We start from the raw sequence: 17,415 nt of genomic DNA, 5'->3' as shown, positions 1-17,415 counted from the left end.
CAGCTATTGCTGGAAGTCTATGTTAACCTAGAGGCTTCCTCGGGGTCATGAGAGAAGGGAGGAAAACTATGAACACGGCTACTTAGGAGTTAAAACCACTCTGCAGGGAGTGGCCACAAACACGTAGGATCTTACATATTCAGTACATTATGAGAATACAGATGCTACATTTTTGCTGCTTATAAACATGCAAAAGTAGAATTCCACAAAGCAAGTTCAACGTTTTTATCTTAAAAAAAAAAATGAAGCTTAACCCTTACTTCTCTCATCTCACCTCTTCTTTTTCCACCCCACCTCACACATCCTCCAAAAGAAAAAAAAAAAAAAAAAGTTAGAAAGTCCCAAATCCAAAGCTGGACCCAGAAAGTTACCGCAAAAAAAAAAAAAAAGCTCTCCCCTTTTGTTGGGTTTGACAGTGGGATCTAGAATTGGAACTGTCAGGGACGGAATGGATGGCTCTATAATGTGCATACAACATGAACACACTGCCTGCCTCTGCAGCACATGGACACCTTACAAAGCGGTGCGTACTAAATTAATTGGGGACATGAGGACAGATGCTCCGCCAACAAATGGCCGAAGAATCCCAGGCCAGCGTCTAATGCCGAAAGTACTCGGGCTTTTTGACCTACTGGCCTACCATTCAGGCCACTGAACCTCCATCTAATTAACTTAATAACCAGGAGCTCCGAGGTACCGCATATCAACAGACAGACCGACACGTGCAGGAGACTGCAGGAAGAGTCTATTTCAAAAAAAGAAGAGGAGGAAGAATAGATGCATGATTAAGGGTATTAAACAGGAGATTCTGTTCAACTGACTAGTGTTCTAGACACATAGATGCCTGGCCAAAGCTTTTAAGCCAATGCTATGATCTCAGCGGCCAGGAGACAAAGACCAAGTCATGGACATAAATGCATGAGTTGGGGTTGTCAATTATAAACATGGAAATGGTCCCTGTCTCAATTTAGCGAGGGAGGAATTTATTAAAATAGTATCAGAGAGCTCTCAGAATCATTGCAAAGATTGGAAAATCAAGCTTGAAAATTATTAGAAACCAAAGAAGGGTTAGAAATACTCAGGTACAAGAACCTCAGTCACTCTCCCCAGGAAAAGTCTGGCCTCTGCTTCCCAGGAAAACTAGCCTCACAGGGTACTCGTGTTACAGGCCCCTGGATGTGGCTGCCTCTAATATGAATTGTCCACTCCTGATTCTTTGCTGCACTTGATAATAGATGTGAAGGCCTCCGAGAAGGCATCTGACTGCTCCCGCCTCGCCAAGGACCCAGGCCCTAAATGCCAGTGCTCAGAAAAGAAGTGCTAGCTTTTCACCTTCTGTCCACGCACTCAAGGAGGCTCTGATCTCTTCTCCAAAACATGCAATGGGAACCTCCCCAAATGTACAAGGGGTTTCAGATGTTGGGCAGCCACCATCAAACCAACCCAAAAAACACCCATTTGCATCTCACCAAAAAAAAGTCTTGCTTACTTAAAGCAAGTAAGTTTTACTCTGGGAGCGTGTTTTGCAGGGCAAGGGGGTTCGGTTTTGGGTGGGGAGGAGCTGCGGACGGAGGAGAGCAGATTTGCCTCTTTAACAACCAGGAGTGTGAAGAGAACACATGCTCTTCCTCTCATGCTCAGGCAGAGGACACTGGCTCACTCAATCCTGGCTGAAACAGCTACTTAACCATTTGTCAGACTGTTAGTAGGTGTCAGGGCTACTCCTCCAGAGACACCAACATGACATGCCATCAGCACTCACTCCAGGGAAACCATCTGACACTTCTAATGAAAGCCCTGGGGTTACTCCACAGCAGGGCCGAGACGCGGCCGGTCCTGTGCACGCACAGGTGGGCTTGAGCTGTGGCCCCCTCCCTCTTGAGCCAGCACACTCTTAGCTATCCCAGCTAATGAGGAACAGACTTCCTTCCAGAACCCGGGAACTTCAGTTATGCGTCTCCAAGGAACATACTGCACCAACTCTCTGAAGGTGATTCCGTCAAAGCTCATTAAAATGCTGCATTTATTAATATTACAGTATAAACAGGCAGAGAGGAGGAAGAAGAAACAAAGACATTAAAACATTTATAGTGTCATTTATCTACACTTTACGGAGCTTTCTTTCCCTTAAAAGGTTCCAGATATATGGGGATTTTCTAGAATTTAAATAATGAATACATTTATTGGAGGTAAAAATGATCTCCCGTAATAAACGAAATGTCCCAATGTTCTCCCAGTGGTACTGAGCAAACAGCACCAGACAGACCGACATATACACACTTGGGTCTGCACTTTTTGTCTCTGTTCCACCTGGTTCTACAGGTAAAACATCTAGATGACCTCTTGTACACCCAGATGGCACGTCACCTTGGCACGGTTACACCACTGGCGATTTAGGCTCACGGAGGTGATTTAACACCTTGCCCTCAATAGCCTTTGCTAATCTTCACCACCACTTGGCAATTCATTTCTGTTCCTCAGATGATAAAGTAGAGGTTTCTCATTTAAATAATTTTACCTTTATATCAGTTACAGAAGTTGAGTGGAAGTAATAAATGTATTGTAGAAGTAATACCATTCATCTGACAAATATTTATTAAGCACCCACTCTGCTCCTGGCACTGAACCAGGCCCCGACCACCAAGTCATTACTTTTAAGGGACTCTTATAATCATCTCTGCTTTTCAGCAAATGTCACCTTTTCAATGAAAACTTTTCCCATGCTCCCTGCCAGGAGACTGTGTTCCTCCCATTTCTGATCTCCGACTGTGTGTTTTCCTTACACTTCTCATATTCTACATCTGTACATTCCTGTTCCATATTCAGTCCTGTATTTCATTTAAGGGTCTGAGGCCGGCACACCCAAGGCATGCATCCGCCGTGAAGAGTGCCATGCCCCAGTGAGAGGGTCCTGCAGGCTCCTAGCGGCAGGTGCTAGCCAGAGGGGGGCCACCTGGCTCCTTCTGCTCTATACAAGTAACCATGCTTTAGGCAGCTTCTCATTCAGTCCTCACATCAACTCCAAGAGGTGAGGAATGCTTATGCCATTTTGCAGAAGAGGCTCCTGAAGTTCAGAGAGATTTAATGTGGTTGGTCCAAGGCCAAAAAGATTTCATAGTGGAAATGAATCTTAAAGCAAGGTTGAGGAGGAGACTTCATTTGGCTAGCAGAAATGGGTGGGTTAATCTTGAGGAGATAAGGACAGATGAGAGCCTTAAATTTATTAACAAGATAGATAGACACACAGATAGATATAGATAAATAGTGGCAATCACGGTATGTAAGATATGGATAAATAAACGCTGAGATTAGCTTGAAGCCTTGAAGGCCATGACCAGTATTTTTCATTTAAATGCATTTTGTTTTTTTCATCCAGCAGCCAGGAGCCACCTGGCTCTGTCAGCACAAGGGGCAGGATTAGAAGAAAGGATTTCTAGAGGAAGATAATTCCTGACGCTAAGCATGGAACATCATGTAGCTCAGACAAGCTGGGAAGGAGGGGGGACAAACAGGGCCTTGCCAGACTAGAATTCCACAAACTCTCCCTTCATTCCTTGTTTCCAACCATATGCTTACAACCCTAGTAATAGCATACAATCATACTAATAGCATATTAGAGCAAATTCTAAGCGCTCATCCTGAAAATCTATTCTCTGACAATTTACCCCACACAATCCATCCTGATCTATCCCCTATTCCCAAACCCTCTGTCGAGGTTGGTGTGTCTTTCCCCCACTCCTGACCAGCATACAGAGATGTGGGGCTCAGACAGGCTTCCTACTCTGCATGTGGAATGGCCTCTCCCTGCAATGCTCTCTCACCCCCCACTCCTAGCCAAAAACACAAAGGCCAGTTAGCCTCCAAGACCTAGTTCGAGATGTATCATCTTCATAGAACTTTCTCTGCAACCCTAGGCTCCCGGGAGCCTTCCCTCTCCCCGCAACTCCTATGATGATTAATTTGAAAATTATAAGCCCTCACTGTGTGATGTGTCTGCTCCTTTAGTCGACAATTACTTTATGATCCCTGCAATGTGGAAAACACTGTGCTAGGAGCTTAGAGGGATTTTTGAAGAAGAACAAACACTGATCTCTATGGGTGCTGGGTCTAAGTTTTCAAGTATGTCCTGCCTTCCTGAGTGGTTGCAAGCTTCTGGAATCCAAAGAATGGCCTCTGTGGACTCACACAAGTGAGGACTTGCTTACGTTGCTGTTGCAGACATCCAGAGCAAGGAGCAGACAAACCTATATTAGGACTGCGAGATCCACAAAGGATGGGAAGGACTTAATTTTGCTGAAATGTTATTTAACTAAATTTCTGATATTCTGCTATTCTAGCACAAACACAGAACATATAAGAACCAGTGACATATGAGTTTTTCTTTCTTCTAACTCCATTCCCCCAAAAAACACCATTAGCCGGTGCATTTACCCAACATCTCCCCGATTCCCCACTGAGGCACCCTCAAAATCCTCCAGGTTTTGGAAAGGCCCTGCAGGCTCTGGAACATGGTGTTCCCTCATTTTAAAATGCTTTTCTTTTACCTCTGCTGTGCTAACTCATCTCTGACATCTCAGTACATCACTTCTTGTAGGAACACCAGTCAGGTATTCCTTCCATGAGCTTTGGCATCCTGTTCTTGACCTTAGGAGTATAACTGTCATTACAACTGACTCTTGGACAACACGCATTTGAACTGTGTGGGTCCACTTATATGTGAATTTTTTTTAAAATAAACAATACAGTACAATACTGTAAATGAATTTTCTCTTCCGTGATATTAATAACATTTTCTCTAGTTTACTTTATTGTAAAAATACAGTATATAACACACATATGTGTTACTCAACTGTTTATCTTATCAGTAAGGCTTCAGGTCAACAATAGGCTATCAATAGTTAAAAGTTATATGCCAATTTTTTGCCAATTTTTAACTGCATGGAGTGTCAGCGCTTCTAAGCCCCTCATTGTTCACATGTCAACCATAGATGCTACTGGTTTAACTAGTCACTTCATGTGAGGGCAAAGACTAATTCCTATCCCCTACGACATCACCAGAGCCTACCACAGCCTCTCACAGATACATTTGCTAGATAAATTAATTAATTACTAAGCACCCAACTAATAAGATCGAAGTGATTCCTTTGTTAATTCATAGAAAACCAAACTGAGTTCATTCACTCTCAATGTACCAGTAAGTTCAAAACTGCTAAATCTTACATAGATTCCCAAACTCTGCAATGACAAGAGTCCATGTTCTTTGGCAGACTATTAAAGCAGATGGTGAGCCAAAGACAGATTTATATAGTTTTTGATGTGTTTTTAAAAAGTTGGTCTTGATTTGAGCTCAGCTATCCAAGAGGTTCTCAAGGAAATTAAAAGCATTCAATCACTATTGTTAAGCTTTCTAGAAATTGCAATTACAGCCATCCCTTTGAAAATAGGGCATCTTTAAGAGAAGTATTGCTATGGATACAACTTCAAACAGACAATGAAAACAAACCACAAAATGGACAGGTGACTTAAAATCCCCAGTGAACAGTAACTATAGGACTATTTTTCCTCTGATACAAGTAGTCATGTTCTGGGAAAAAAAAATAACAAGAAACTTATAGCCAGTGTTATAATTTATAGAAACTACTTAAAAGTCATTATTATAGCATATGGCTGGAATATTTCTATAATGTGGGATCTAAATGAAGTGTTTTGGTCAACAGTTTCTCAAAATAGAACTTTTGTATATAGCAAAAATCTAATGAGCCCACAAAAATATTTTATATGGATAAAACTATTATTCAGATTATCAAAATGTAAATGCAAGCACTAAACTGGTTTGAGTATGAGAATTTTCCTACCATGAAGCACATTTTTTTCCCTTGACTTTTATCAGGCAGTAGAAACAGAACAAAAAGAAAAAACATTTTAGGGGCGCCTGGGTGGCTGAGTCATTAAGCGTCTGCCTTCAGCTCAGGTCATGATCTCAGGGTCCTGGGATCGAGCCCCACATCAGGCTCCCTGCTCAGCGGGAAGCCCGCTTCTCCCTCTCTCACTCCCCCTGCTTGTGTTCCCTCTCTCGCTGTGTCTCTCTCTGTCAAATAAATAAAATCTTTAAAAAAATAAAGATTTTATTTATTTGACAGAGAGAGACACAGCGAGAGAGGGAACACAAGCAGGGGGAGAGGGAGAGGGAGAAGCAGGCTTCCCACCGAGCAGGGAGTCCGATGTGGGGCTTGATCCCAGGACCTGGGATCATGACCTGAGCCGAAGGCAGACGCTTAACGACTGAGCCACCCAGGCGCCCTAGACTGGTAACTAGATTTCTAAAAGCGGTTGAAAAGCCAAGTGTGATTAGAAATGCTGATAATTCTGACATTATTTAAAATTACAAAAAATACAGACAAAATATTAAGATAATAACCTGTGGAATTCCCCACATCAATTATACTCTAAGCAAATAAATTTAATAAAAAAATGGAAATAGTATTGATTGAACATGCAATATGTGTTAGACATGTTCACATAGGTTTTAATTAACCCTCAAAATATCCATGAGGAAGTAGACCCAAGGCCAGCATGCGGTAGAACCAAGATTTAAAATAGTTCTCTATTTCTATATATGTTCTACACCATAATACATAAGGATGAAAGTGAAAGGCAGAGACCGTAAAAATAAAGGGCAAAAAAATGGGGACTGATTTTCATCTTTGATGAATAAATCACTGAACTGAACGTTGATTTATTTAACGCACGAGTCACAGTCACTGAGAAAGGGCTCATGTCCTGAATGAATGGAGAACTCTACCGAAGTCAGGAGAGATCAACCCCGTGTGAGGAACAGACCAAGAGCTCCTCCTAATGGCGCTGGGAACTGGAAATGCCACCCAGATTTTGAGCAAGGTCCTCATCCACTTCAATGATACACGCTGCCCCCTATGGGCAACTCTGCAGTAGAAGAGAAAGGCTGAAGTGACCCAGGTCCTCAAATACAGTTGGTACTCAATGAATATTTCTTGAAGATCATGAGATCTACCACCAAGCTGGCTTTTCTTAAGCTGAGACAAGCTTTAAAAGCAATTGGGAAGCTATACTGGGCTTCCTGGAGAGAAGTTGGGGATTCTGGAATTAAATGTATCTTTGTTCTCCTGGATCAGGCCCTATTAGGGTTCCTATCATGCTTATTTATCAAATAAGGCTACTTCACAATAACCTGCATTTTTTTTTGTTGTTGTCTGAAAACACTGTCTTTTCCACTCCTCTGATGGGTATTTTGACACTATTTTGGCAGTTGTCTTATTAACACTGGAAACAGAGAAAGGGTCCATCCAAGTGACAACCTTATGGCCAAGAAGTCACGAAAATCCAGATATACGTGGAAACTTTTTTGTGTTTGATGGGTGGGTTTCGTATGGCAAAATGTGCCAAAAAAGTTGCAAGGATGAAAGAAAAATCCCTGGAGAATAAGTAACTCCAGATTGTGAGCAAAGATGGTATTTCCAGTTTTGTTCCTTCATTGTTTCCTGATACTTCCCCAGCTTCTCCATGGCAGACAGATTATTAAGATAGGAACATGAAAAAAATTAAGATGGGATTGTGCTACAAAAAGCAGAAATATTGAGACATATGTTACATTGTTATATGACTTACTATCATTCTACAATGAGGTGGGCTTGCAATGCTGCCCTACTTGCTTTTTTGCTATGTTGGCATGGTGAGGTGATACGTTTCTGTATCCCCCATTTTACGCCAGAATTCTTAATGGCCAGGGGCACCTTGGTAGTGATAACAGGGTGGAAAAATAAAGCAGAGAGAGCCCAAACAATAACCAGTCTTACCACTAGAAGATTCCCTAGGGGAAAGGATGTCAACATGTAAGATTTATTTTAAAGAATAAAGAGAAGGCTTAATTAACAGGAAGGAAGAAGTGTGAAACCTACATCTTGATTCTGAGAATATAAGAGAAGAGTCATTGACTAGGTGTTGAACTTGGCAGGTACCTTATGCAAATGGTAGCCATCATGGCTTTAGTACTGATACATCGAAGCAACCCCTACATGTTAAAATCCAACAGGTTCCCCACAACAGTCTATCAATTATAACAAGGCTCTCCAGAATAATTCTCTCTATATGTCCCGAACATACAGTAAATAGTTGCCTACTCTTCACTGGTTGGTCCCTTAATAGGTAAGATAAGCATTGTCGTTTGTATTGAAATACAGTTCTGACCAGAAAAGATTTCTGTTCTCTAACAATTTTTCTATTTATCTATCACCTACTTTATTATCTTTTATTAAATAAACTCTGCTTTTTTTCAGCAGTATTAATTCATGAATCTGATGTATCCCTGGGCAAAGTAGAAGATACAGCACCATTCTCTCTGAGGGCTTCACTGTGGGGAGGGAACCTGTTGCACACATCATTCCTCACCTTGGTCCTGAACAAAGCCCTCCTCTCTCTCATTTCATCATTAGAAGGTGGGTTACTTTCTTCTCAAAACCGCTGAGTTTTAAGACTGAAGGCAGCTGAGTGGAGGATGTGGGTCTCATTAAGCATTACAAAGAGCTAGGCTCACCTTGAGTCTCAGAGTACAATTTATCATCTGTTTCATGAATCAAGGCTATAGTCTGCTTTACTACGGAACTAATAGCATCAGAATGGACAACATATTACTTAAAAATTTTAGGTTATGCTGGGCACAAGGTGTTTGTGAGACAAACTCTTTAATAAAAATATCTGACAGGCTCTTCTATTAGAATGACTGCTTATGGCTATCCACATCTAATATTGGCTGTAGAGAACATTAAAATGTCTTTCGCCAATTTTAGAGGGATGGGCTGCAAGAGAAGATAGATTACTTCAGATTCTTTAAAAAGTCTTTTCACTGATACACAAACGTCAGGCATAAAAAAAATGCCGAGCTATACATAAATTCAAATGTGTTAGTGTTGAATCAGTTCAATCACACAATAGCATATTTATGACAGAATGAATTAAAAAATAATAAATATATCTTTTTTATACATTAGAGCATCGAAGCCTTTATCTTTTGTAAATATCTTAATACTGGGAATAGACATAGATTTAGGTTATTAATATCTTTTAACACATTTGGAAAGACACTATTTTTTCTTTATATAAAAACATATTTTCATTTTTTAATGGGAAACAAATTTACCTCAGTACATGTTTGTGTGTATATATATAGCATATATATTATGTATATAATATGTACATATATTATTCCAATGTTTTAAAATATTGGCAAAGTAATGGGGATTCACTTTCTCCAAAGTTAATTTCTTTTCATGACTATATAATCGTAACACCAATAATCACTAATAAGGAATATCCTACTTTGAGCACAGTGGCGATGAACAGCTGATATTTTCTTTTTCTAATTGTTCCCTGCTAAGACAGAGATCACTTTAAAATGGGCAAAAAACTGACAGGAAGGATTACCAAGTGCATTCACACATCCCCCCCACCCTAGGACAAGAGGCCCCTGTACTCTGCAAACTCTAACAGTAACCTCCATCCAGAATACTACCAAGATTCTGGTCCTTTGCTCTCACTGGTCCTTTGCTTTATCAGGTTCCCTGGAATCTTCGGTGAAACACTTAAAGCATCAGTTATTATGGTTATGTGGTATTGTTTAAGAAACAAAGAATTATCAAAAAATGTAAAACAAAAGTAGTAAGGTTAGAAAGTTCCCTTTTGTACTCTGTCTAAAATGATCATCACTCTCTGAGAATGCCCCTGGTTATTCAGAGTAAATAGACTTCTTGTTTATTCACAGGGGTGAATACTTTTTTCCCTGAGCAACTGCAATGGAACACTCATTTATAAAGTACAGCCGACTGGAAAAGGCTGGGTATGGGGTATAAGTAGTTAACTTCTTTCTTAAATGCTCCTGGTACTGACAATGATGGGTATACATACCTCTTCTGATTCTGGATCAGCCAGCATTTTTTACTACATATCAAGTGAATTCTAACAGTGAACAGTAAGAGCATCAATAATGTGTGAGTCCCCACCGTATGATATAATAGCTAACCTCTTGGAGGTATTAATTACATCCCTATTGCTACTTCCCTGTGATCTGAATCCATTTCTTTTTTTCACATAGAAAATTTACTTTACAACTCTCTGCATTAGGTCCACTTTGTTGCCCTAAAGCAATACCCTGGTTGAGAATAGACTGGAGGATTCACACAGGAGGCTGCCAACCTATAAAGAACACAGACTGTGAAATTTGGTTCTAAAAATAAAGATCAATATGGTCTAAAGACATGTTTAGCTAATGAAAAGGATCTTTGCTTCAATTCAGAAAAGTGATAATTTTCTCATAAATCATACAGAGACAATAAAACACCAGGGCATTCAGTCAAACCACACAGCATGACTGGGTTTGTAACCATTGCTTTTTGCTACTGGGATCCTCTGGTACTCACCTTCATCCACTCCAAAACTATCTCCTGGAATCTTGAATATAAAGAAAATGACAACATTTTCCCCAAAAATTATTCTTCTGAAAAGAGGGTTTTGCCTTGTTTTCTGGTCTTTCCAAATATTCTCATATTTTTTTCAGATTCCTCTCCTATTCACTTTATTTTAATAGCCAAAATACTGCTTGGAAAAGTGACATTGGCCTGAGACACCTTCGTAAACACTAGTTTTGGGGGCTGTAGAGAGGGACACCTGTCAGGATAGGTAAAATAAAGGTTTTAAAAAATTTTTTCCACATACGGATGTAGTTCTAAACAAGACTTAAAAAGAAACTTCTAATGCATTGCAATTAGTTCCCAGAGATCCCCAAACATACAACTACAAATAGAATTTCTGAAAACATTGTTTGAAGGCATGAATGAGTTCTTGTGTTTGAGACAACGTTTCCTGAGACAGCAACAGTCATAGATTCAAAAAGTACTGTATCAAAACATTCAGATGGAAGTAAAAATAACTGGCTCTGGAAAACTGGTAAACTCTAAATGTGCTGTGCTGATAACAAAACTCCGAAGGCCAAAGGCACATGGGAAAGGAGTGAATTAAGTATTTTCGTAAATTATAAGTTTTAAAAGAAAGGAACATTTCTAACTCAATATGAGACTCTCAACATTTGCAACTAAATTAATGAATGTTAGAAGTAGTCATCCGAGTATTTCATCTACAACCCCCCAAATTCATTTATTCATACTGGCCAAAATACCATTTTTGGATCTTCTCCCTCGGTATTTCCATAAGAACATCATCATCCTATTTCTCGTGGTTTATATAGTAGTGATTTCTATTGGTTCATTTTTTGAGGGAGGGTGAAGAGAACTCCTTTAAAAAAATAAGTTTATATTCCCCATCATTTTTTTTTCATCATTTTTTGTAATAGAAAGTGCTTAAAATTAAAATTCTCTTTTCCAAAGTTTGATCTTCCTCATCCTCAAGCTGGAAAGTTCAGAAGCTACTATCATATAGTGTAACTTTCTGTCTTGAAAAGAGTAGACCACATTCTAAAAATAGGACATGAAGTAAGTCTTACAATACCTCGCCCATGCATAAAATCTGTACATTCTTTCTTGTATACCTGGTATTCTTTGTATTTATCAATTTGCTTGAAAATAGCATTTGTCACATAGGTGTCTCCACTGTTAGTATAATGGGTTAATTTGGCAATAAGAGGAGAGTCACCCTCCGATCAGACACTGGAATGCCTGTATTACTTTCCTCACAGTCAAGCATAACTCAGCACAAAGCATGTCTGTTCTCGCCTCTGTCTTAAAAGTTCAAGTTAGTGAAGCACCAAGAGAAATTTTGTGTAAGACCATGTCAACTGCAAAGTGGTTCCATGGCCAAGACTTTGGTTATTGTTTCAGACCAGTGCCAGCTAGATGGGCTTTCATGCTTAAATTTATGAATAACCGCAACCTCGTACATGGTGAAGAATGAAAAGCTCACAGCACAGAGCACCGCCAAGGAGTGAAGGCAGGAGGTCCAACCTGTCTTTTGAGGTACTATGGTAAATTTTCTCAGAAAATTAATTTAACAAATAAAGAATTCGTGGCACTAATAATCCACAAATATATTTGAAAGTCAACTGGACTAGTACATTATCTAATCATAGTAAAATTATTTGAAAAAATAATTTTGTGAAAAACGTTAAGTGAAAAAACTGTTGACTGCATCTTTTTTCTTCTTCTATCACTCTATTTGAAAGAGCATGATTGCTTGTATAGGCTTCCACTTACTAAAACATTTTGCTTTGCCATCAGATCATTTCAAAACAGGAAATAAGTAAAAAGGAAAATGAATTAAAGATGTTTATACCTGAGAAATCTGCTGCTAAGAGATCTACTGCCTTTAAAACCTTCACTTGTAAAATGCCGATGTCCTTCATATCTTTCAGGGAATTCTGTAAGCACTGAGGGGGAGAAAAGTAGATCATACATGAAAATAGCTTTCTAATATACTACTTAATGCCATAAAGTCCTGTAGGAAGTACATTCTAGATTTATCATCACCTTTCCCGTGCAAAGTTTAGTAAAGTTCCAGAGTACATTATATCAGCCAATGGGATAGTTAGGCATTCACAACAACCAGATTAAAAGTGACTGAGAATTAACTACAGCTTCAAAATAAACCAATTACAAAGCACACAGAATCTACTTTTAACACTGCCCCCTGGTGATAGAACAGATATCCCATGGGGAAAATGTGTGTGGAGCTCCATTCATTCTCTTTTCCCCTTTCTTTCTCTTGAATGAAACTTTAAAATCACTCAAAAAGGCCACACTATTTTGACCTCATTAGTACAAACTTTAGGGATACCAGAGGGCTCAACTTGGACCCTTCACAGATACTTATTACCACTGGAAAGAGCGTAGGGATGGAAATACAGTGCATTTTCTGGTCCACGTTTTAGCCAGCTCATTAGAGACTGAGCATCTAATATCACCCTGTATTCACATTTATTTGATTTTTTTTAGTTTGCATGAGCCAATGCTTGAATGTATCTACTGATAATTCTTAAGCATGTAGAACGATAGTTTGCTGTGTATATACACTGCATCCTTCAGAAATGGTGCATGAAAGAGACAAGCAGATAAACTATTTCTGCATGCCTCCAGAACACATCTGCTGAAAAGATTCTGCTTTCAAACTTTTGGATATCATATTTCCGCTATCATTGGATAACTAAAAACCTGTGATAAGTAGGCCTTGGGGATTTATGGGGAGACAGTAAAATCCTTGCTCTTTAGGCATTTCAGGATACAATAATAATAACTTAATAATAGTTCAGGTTTAACTAACTTCATATGCACCATTTCTGGGCAGTTTTGAAAGTTGTTTCTGCTGTGTATTTTCAACCTAACAGAGCAAAGCAAAACAAAAACAAAAAACTAGTTTACACTAATCTGAAAACATCTGAAATAAAATACTTTTATAGTTTAAATGTGGACATGCCTTCAAGATGATCTATTCTTACAAGCTAAAAAACAAGAGGTCTGAAACTTGTGTTTTATGACGGGGCATTCTTTCCCTCTAAGATGCTGGCCAGCTCTCTAGCTGAAAAAACAAAACAAAACACTTGATATTTCTATTTTGATTGGCTTCTTCAAACCTATTTTCCCTGACTACTCCTCACATCCTGAGGCATGATTCAAAGCAGTCATTATGATCTTATCTAAAATCACCTTATAAATATAGGACACCCCTCGTGAATTTGTAAATTTTTCAATTCGTCCATGGGAAAGTTTGGGGAGAAATTTTAAGGTTGATCATCAAATTTTTATTTGCTTAACTCCAGTCATCAGAGAGACTAATAATAGTGGATTTTGTAGAAACTCCTTTGGGGCACGCCAACCGGGCCATGCAGAGTTTGTGTTGACAATAAGACGCGTGTCTAGGTTTTTGTACTCCCGCAGATAAAGAATTATTCAATTAATCAATACGCCTCACAGTGAAGGATTTGGGAGGCACTAAAATTTATGCTGAGAATAATATTCCCATTAAATAGGGATTCATCTTTGCTTCATTTTCGGGCCGCTTTCTAAAACATGCCTTTCGTGTGTGGCCATAAAATAAACGTATTGATTTACAAAGAAGGTGGATAAAAACAGAATGCAAATAAGGGCACCTAGAAAGACAGAGTACAAAAAATAAATGAAGATCGCAAAGCCATTTGATATAAAAATGCTGAGTGGACTTTTAAGCGCATTGCACTACTTAGGCAAAAATCAGGAACTGCCTTTATTATCCAGAGTAGTACATAACAGCTTTGCGTAGCTGTCCAGGGTTTTGCTTTGCTTTGCTTTACAAGACAGAAGCACGTTCTCACTTAGGCCTGAGAGGTTCTGGAAAGGTAGCTCTAACATTTCAAATATTATGGCTAATAAAGAAATAAACTTTTGTGAACTTGTATTAAAATTCCAATATACATATGCAGACATGCTAAACAAGTCTGCCTCCTCGTGGATTTCCATTTTCTCCAAAGAGTTTCTGAAAGCTAAAAATTCAAAATACCATTTCGGGCTTTGAAAATCGCCAGCTCTATCTAATCTACTTTCACCTTCTCACTAATGCATTAACCTCTGGATCCAATGTCTTGCTTTATGAGACATGCCATGAAACTTTGGACAAGATCTCTTTTCAGGCAGTTTTTTTTTTTTTTTTTTTATCTTTTAATTCACAGACTTTGTTTCAACTCAAAAGTGGAGGTGGCGGGGGGCAGCAAAACAAGGCCAAGCACTCACATATCGCTGGGCAATCTGCTTTCTTTCGCCGGGGTCTGCCAAGGGGCACACGCACAGATCTGAGACTGAGACTCCGGCACAGGGAGTAAGTGTGATCAACATCAGGAGAGCCCCCAGGCAGCTCTCCAGAGGCAGCTCCAAGCGGTTGGCTTGCTTGAGCGGCAGGGCCGCGATATCCACTTTGCACCTGGAAAAGTTGGAGGAATCAGAGAAACAGAAGGGATTAATTCATGGCCACTCCTGAACCTCCAAAGCACCTGATTTGTATCTCCTCATCCCCCCAAACCTCACTCTGTCTCAGCATGGGTTTCTCGCACAACGAAGGTGGTGGGGGCTCCCCCCGCCCTGGCACCCAGCTCTTAATTCTCCCTCCCAGCCTAACACACTCTAAGATTAAGGAGACGAAGAGGTAAAGAAACCGAAGAGAAGGCAGCACGGAGGGGATGGTAAGTGCAAAGGGAAGAGTTGGCTCTTTGCCCCCGTGAGGTCTGCAGAAAGGCGGTGAGCTCAAGAAATAGGGAGAAAAAAGTTCCAAGTTCAAGCATTATGGATGAGGGATCTGTACGGCTTCTCTGTACTGTGTCTTTTGCCAACAAAGAGAATAAAGGGTCACGGTTCAAAAAGGGGAGAAAAGACAAGAGAAATTCAAGTGGCAAAGGGTTCATTGGAGAAACTATTTTCTTCCAGATTAATGCCAACTGGTGAGTTTTTATTTAAAGCAACGTGTTAAGGTGTTTTCCTAATAGGCACGGTGCCACAGGGTTTCCCCAGGTGGATTGCTTCTGGACAAATGGAGCATGAAGTGCTGTGATTGATCCCATTTCAGCAACACTGCCAGGAAAAGGCTTCACCCATCTGCTATAAATTGCATGTTTTCCGTCTCTTAACAGCCAATGTTCTGGCGATGTTGAAAACCTCAAACACATTTATATACAGAAACAAACACCAAAAAGGAGGGCTGAGGTGCTAAGCCATTTATTTGCTTTAACACTGAAAACTCTGGGTTTGCCTGGACCACACCTGCTTTGTTTATGCACAGGTGGGCGGAAAAGGTAGGGTTGAGTCAAGGGAGGGAGAGTAGGTAGTGGTGGTTCCCAGCTGTGATACGTGTGTGTGCCTGTGTGTGTAATTCCCATTTTCCCTCCATCGTTATTGAAGGAGATGAATATTCAAGACTTTATAAAGGGAGAACTGCCTCTCACAATGTAGGATGAGGATGGATTCTCACCCTAAATCTTCAATGGACTTTGTATGTTTGCAGATATTTAAAAATAGGTAATTTTACCTAACATATGCAACAAGGACAATTTTGAGCCACATGGTATCTAATGAGTTCCAGTTTAATACATTTGAAACCCTGCAATCCCTTCCCAATTAAAGAGAAAAACTATCCATAATATCAAGAATCTATACCAGTTTTTACTACAGAATAAAATATATTTTAATATTGATATGTACCTATAAAATTAAATGTGTATTTATTTCCTAATTACCAAAAGTGATTCCAGTTATAAGAGGTGGCAAATTAGAGCTTTTGCATGTAATAAATTCATCAAGAATTTCTACCAGAGACACATCACAAAAAATATATCTTTTTAAATAACCCTCTCTGCTTTGAATCAAAACATTTTTTGTGTGTGTAGCAATAAAGAACCTTTTAAAGTTTGCTACCATGAAAATAGGGGTTACTAAATACTTTTTTTTTATTTCATGAGCATGTATGTAAGTAAGGAATTAATTTTGCTTGGAAAGAAAGAAATGTCACATGCTTTAAGCCAGTTCTACAAAACTAAATACCCACAAATTCTTAACCAATATAGCAATAGCACATCTGCTTAGGAACACTTTGCTAAGCATTATTTTACATCGTTATATACACCTTCATTGAACAAAGCTCTTTCTTACAGAAAGATAAATGATCCAAATTTGTAAGAATTTTTTTCTGGTGGTCACTTTCATTAGTCCAAATGAGCAATAACCTATTTATGGCAAAATCACCTTAATATCATTAGTAATGACAATTTATTTTCATCCTTTGAGTTCCACCTTTCTGTTGTAGTGGTGGTTTTAACAACCAGAAGTTACTTGGAGATAAGAGACAAATAATGTTTGGGAGTTGAAAATGATGCACACGGTAAATTTCTCTTGGATAATTCAAAATGAACCTTATGTTAATTCTAAAAAGTCATCTAAAAAGACTGTGAGCAATATTAGCATTTTTACAATAACTATGCACAGACTCTCCCAGTGCCTGTCTCAAGGCACAACTCGTCAGAATAGAGCAGTTGATTATTTTAAACCAAAGTTGAATCACGTACCAGACAAAATGCAAAGTAAACACTGGATTTTGTCTTAGAAATTACACATTTCCACAAACTTTTTCGTCATGTCTCTCTCCTATGAAACTTTTGCACCTATCCCATCTCTAAAGACTGTTCGGATGGAAGAAAGAACCCCTGCATGAAAACAGCCCTGCCTATTTTAGATAAAACAATCTCCACAAACAACAGATTGGGGATTTCTGCACAAACCTAATGGATTCTACATGCTCAGTTAACTAATGAGTGGATCCAGTCAAATATTTTTACTTCCATAGTGACTTGAAAGAACAAATCAAACTGATAGATTGCCATGATGTCAATCATAATTAAACGTTGATCCTTTTGCACGTGGGTTA

The 17,415-nt window shown here is 39.2% G+C and overlaps 1 protein-coding gene across 1 annotated transcript in view; it reads right to left on the bottom strand.

The window, feature by feature from the left end:
• MCTP2 (multiple C2 and transmembrane domain containing 2) overlaps positions 1–17,415 on the bottom strand; it is a 193,227-nt gene that overhangs the window by 103,917 nt on the left and 71,895 nt on the right. The window contains exons 10-11 of the mRNA XM_032391275.1: positions 14,739–14,925; positions 12,313–12,406 (exon numbers count right to left, since the gene is read on the bottom strand). Of these exons, the coding sequence (XP_032247166.1) occupies positions 12,313–12,406; positions 14,739–14,925 (281 nt within the window). The remainder of the gene's footprint in view (positions 1–12,312; positions 12,407–14,738; positions 14,926–17,415) is intronic.

Source organism: Phoca vitulina, unplaced genomic scaffold, assembly GCF_004348235.1.
Source record: "Phoca vitulina isolate PV1807 unplaced genomic scaffold, GSC_HSeal_1.0 scaffold61, whole genome shotgun sequence".
Taxonomy (NCBI): domain Eukaryota; kingdom Metazoa; phylum Chordata; class Mammalia; order Carnivora; family Phocidae; genus Phoca; species Phoca vitulina.
This window is presented reverse-complemented; position numbering and strand designations above follow the sequence as displayed.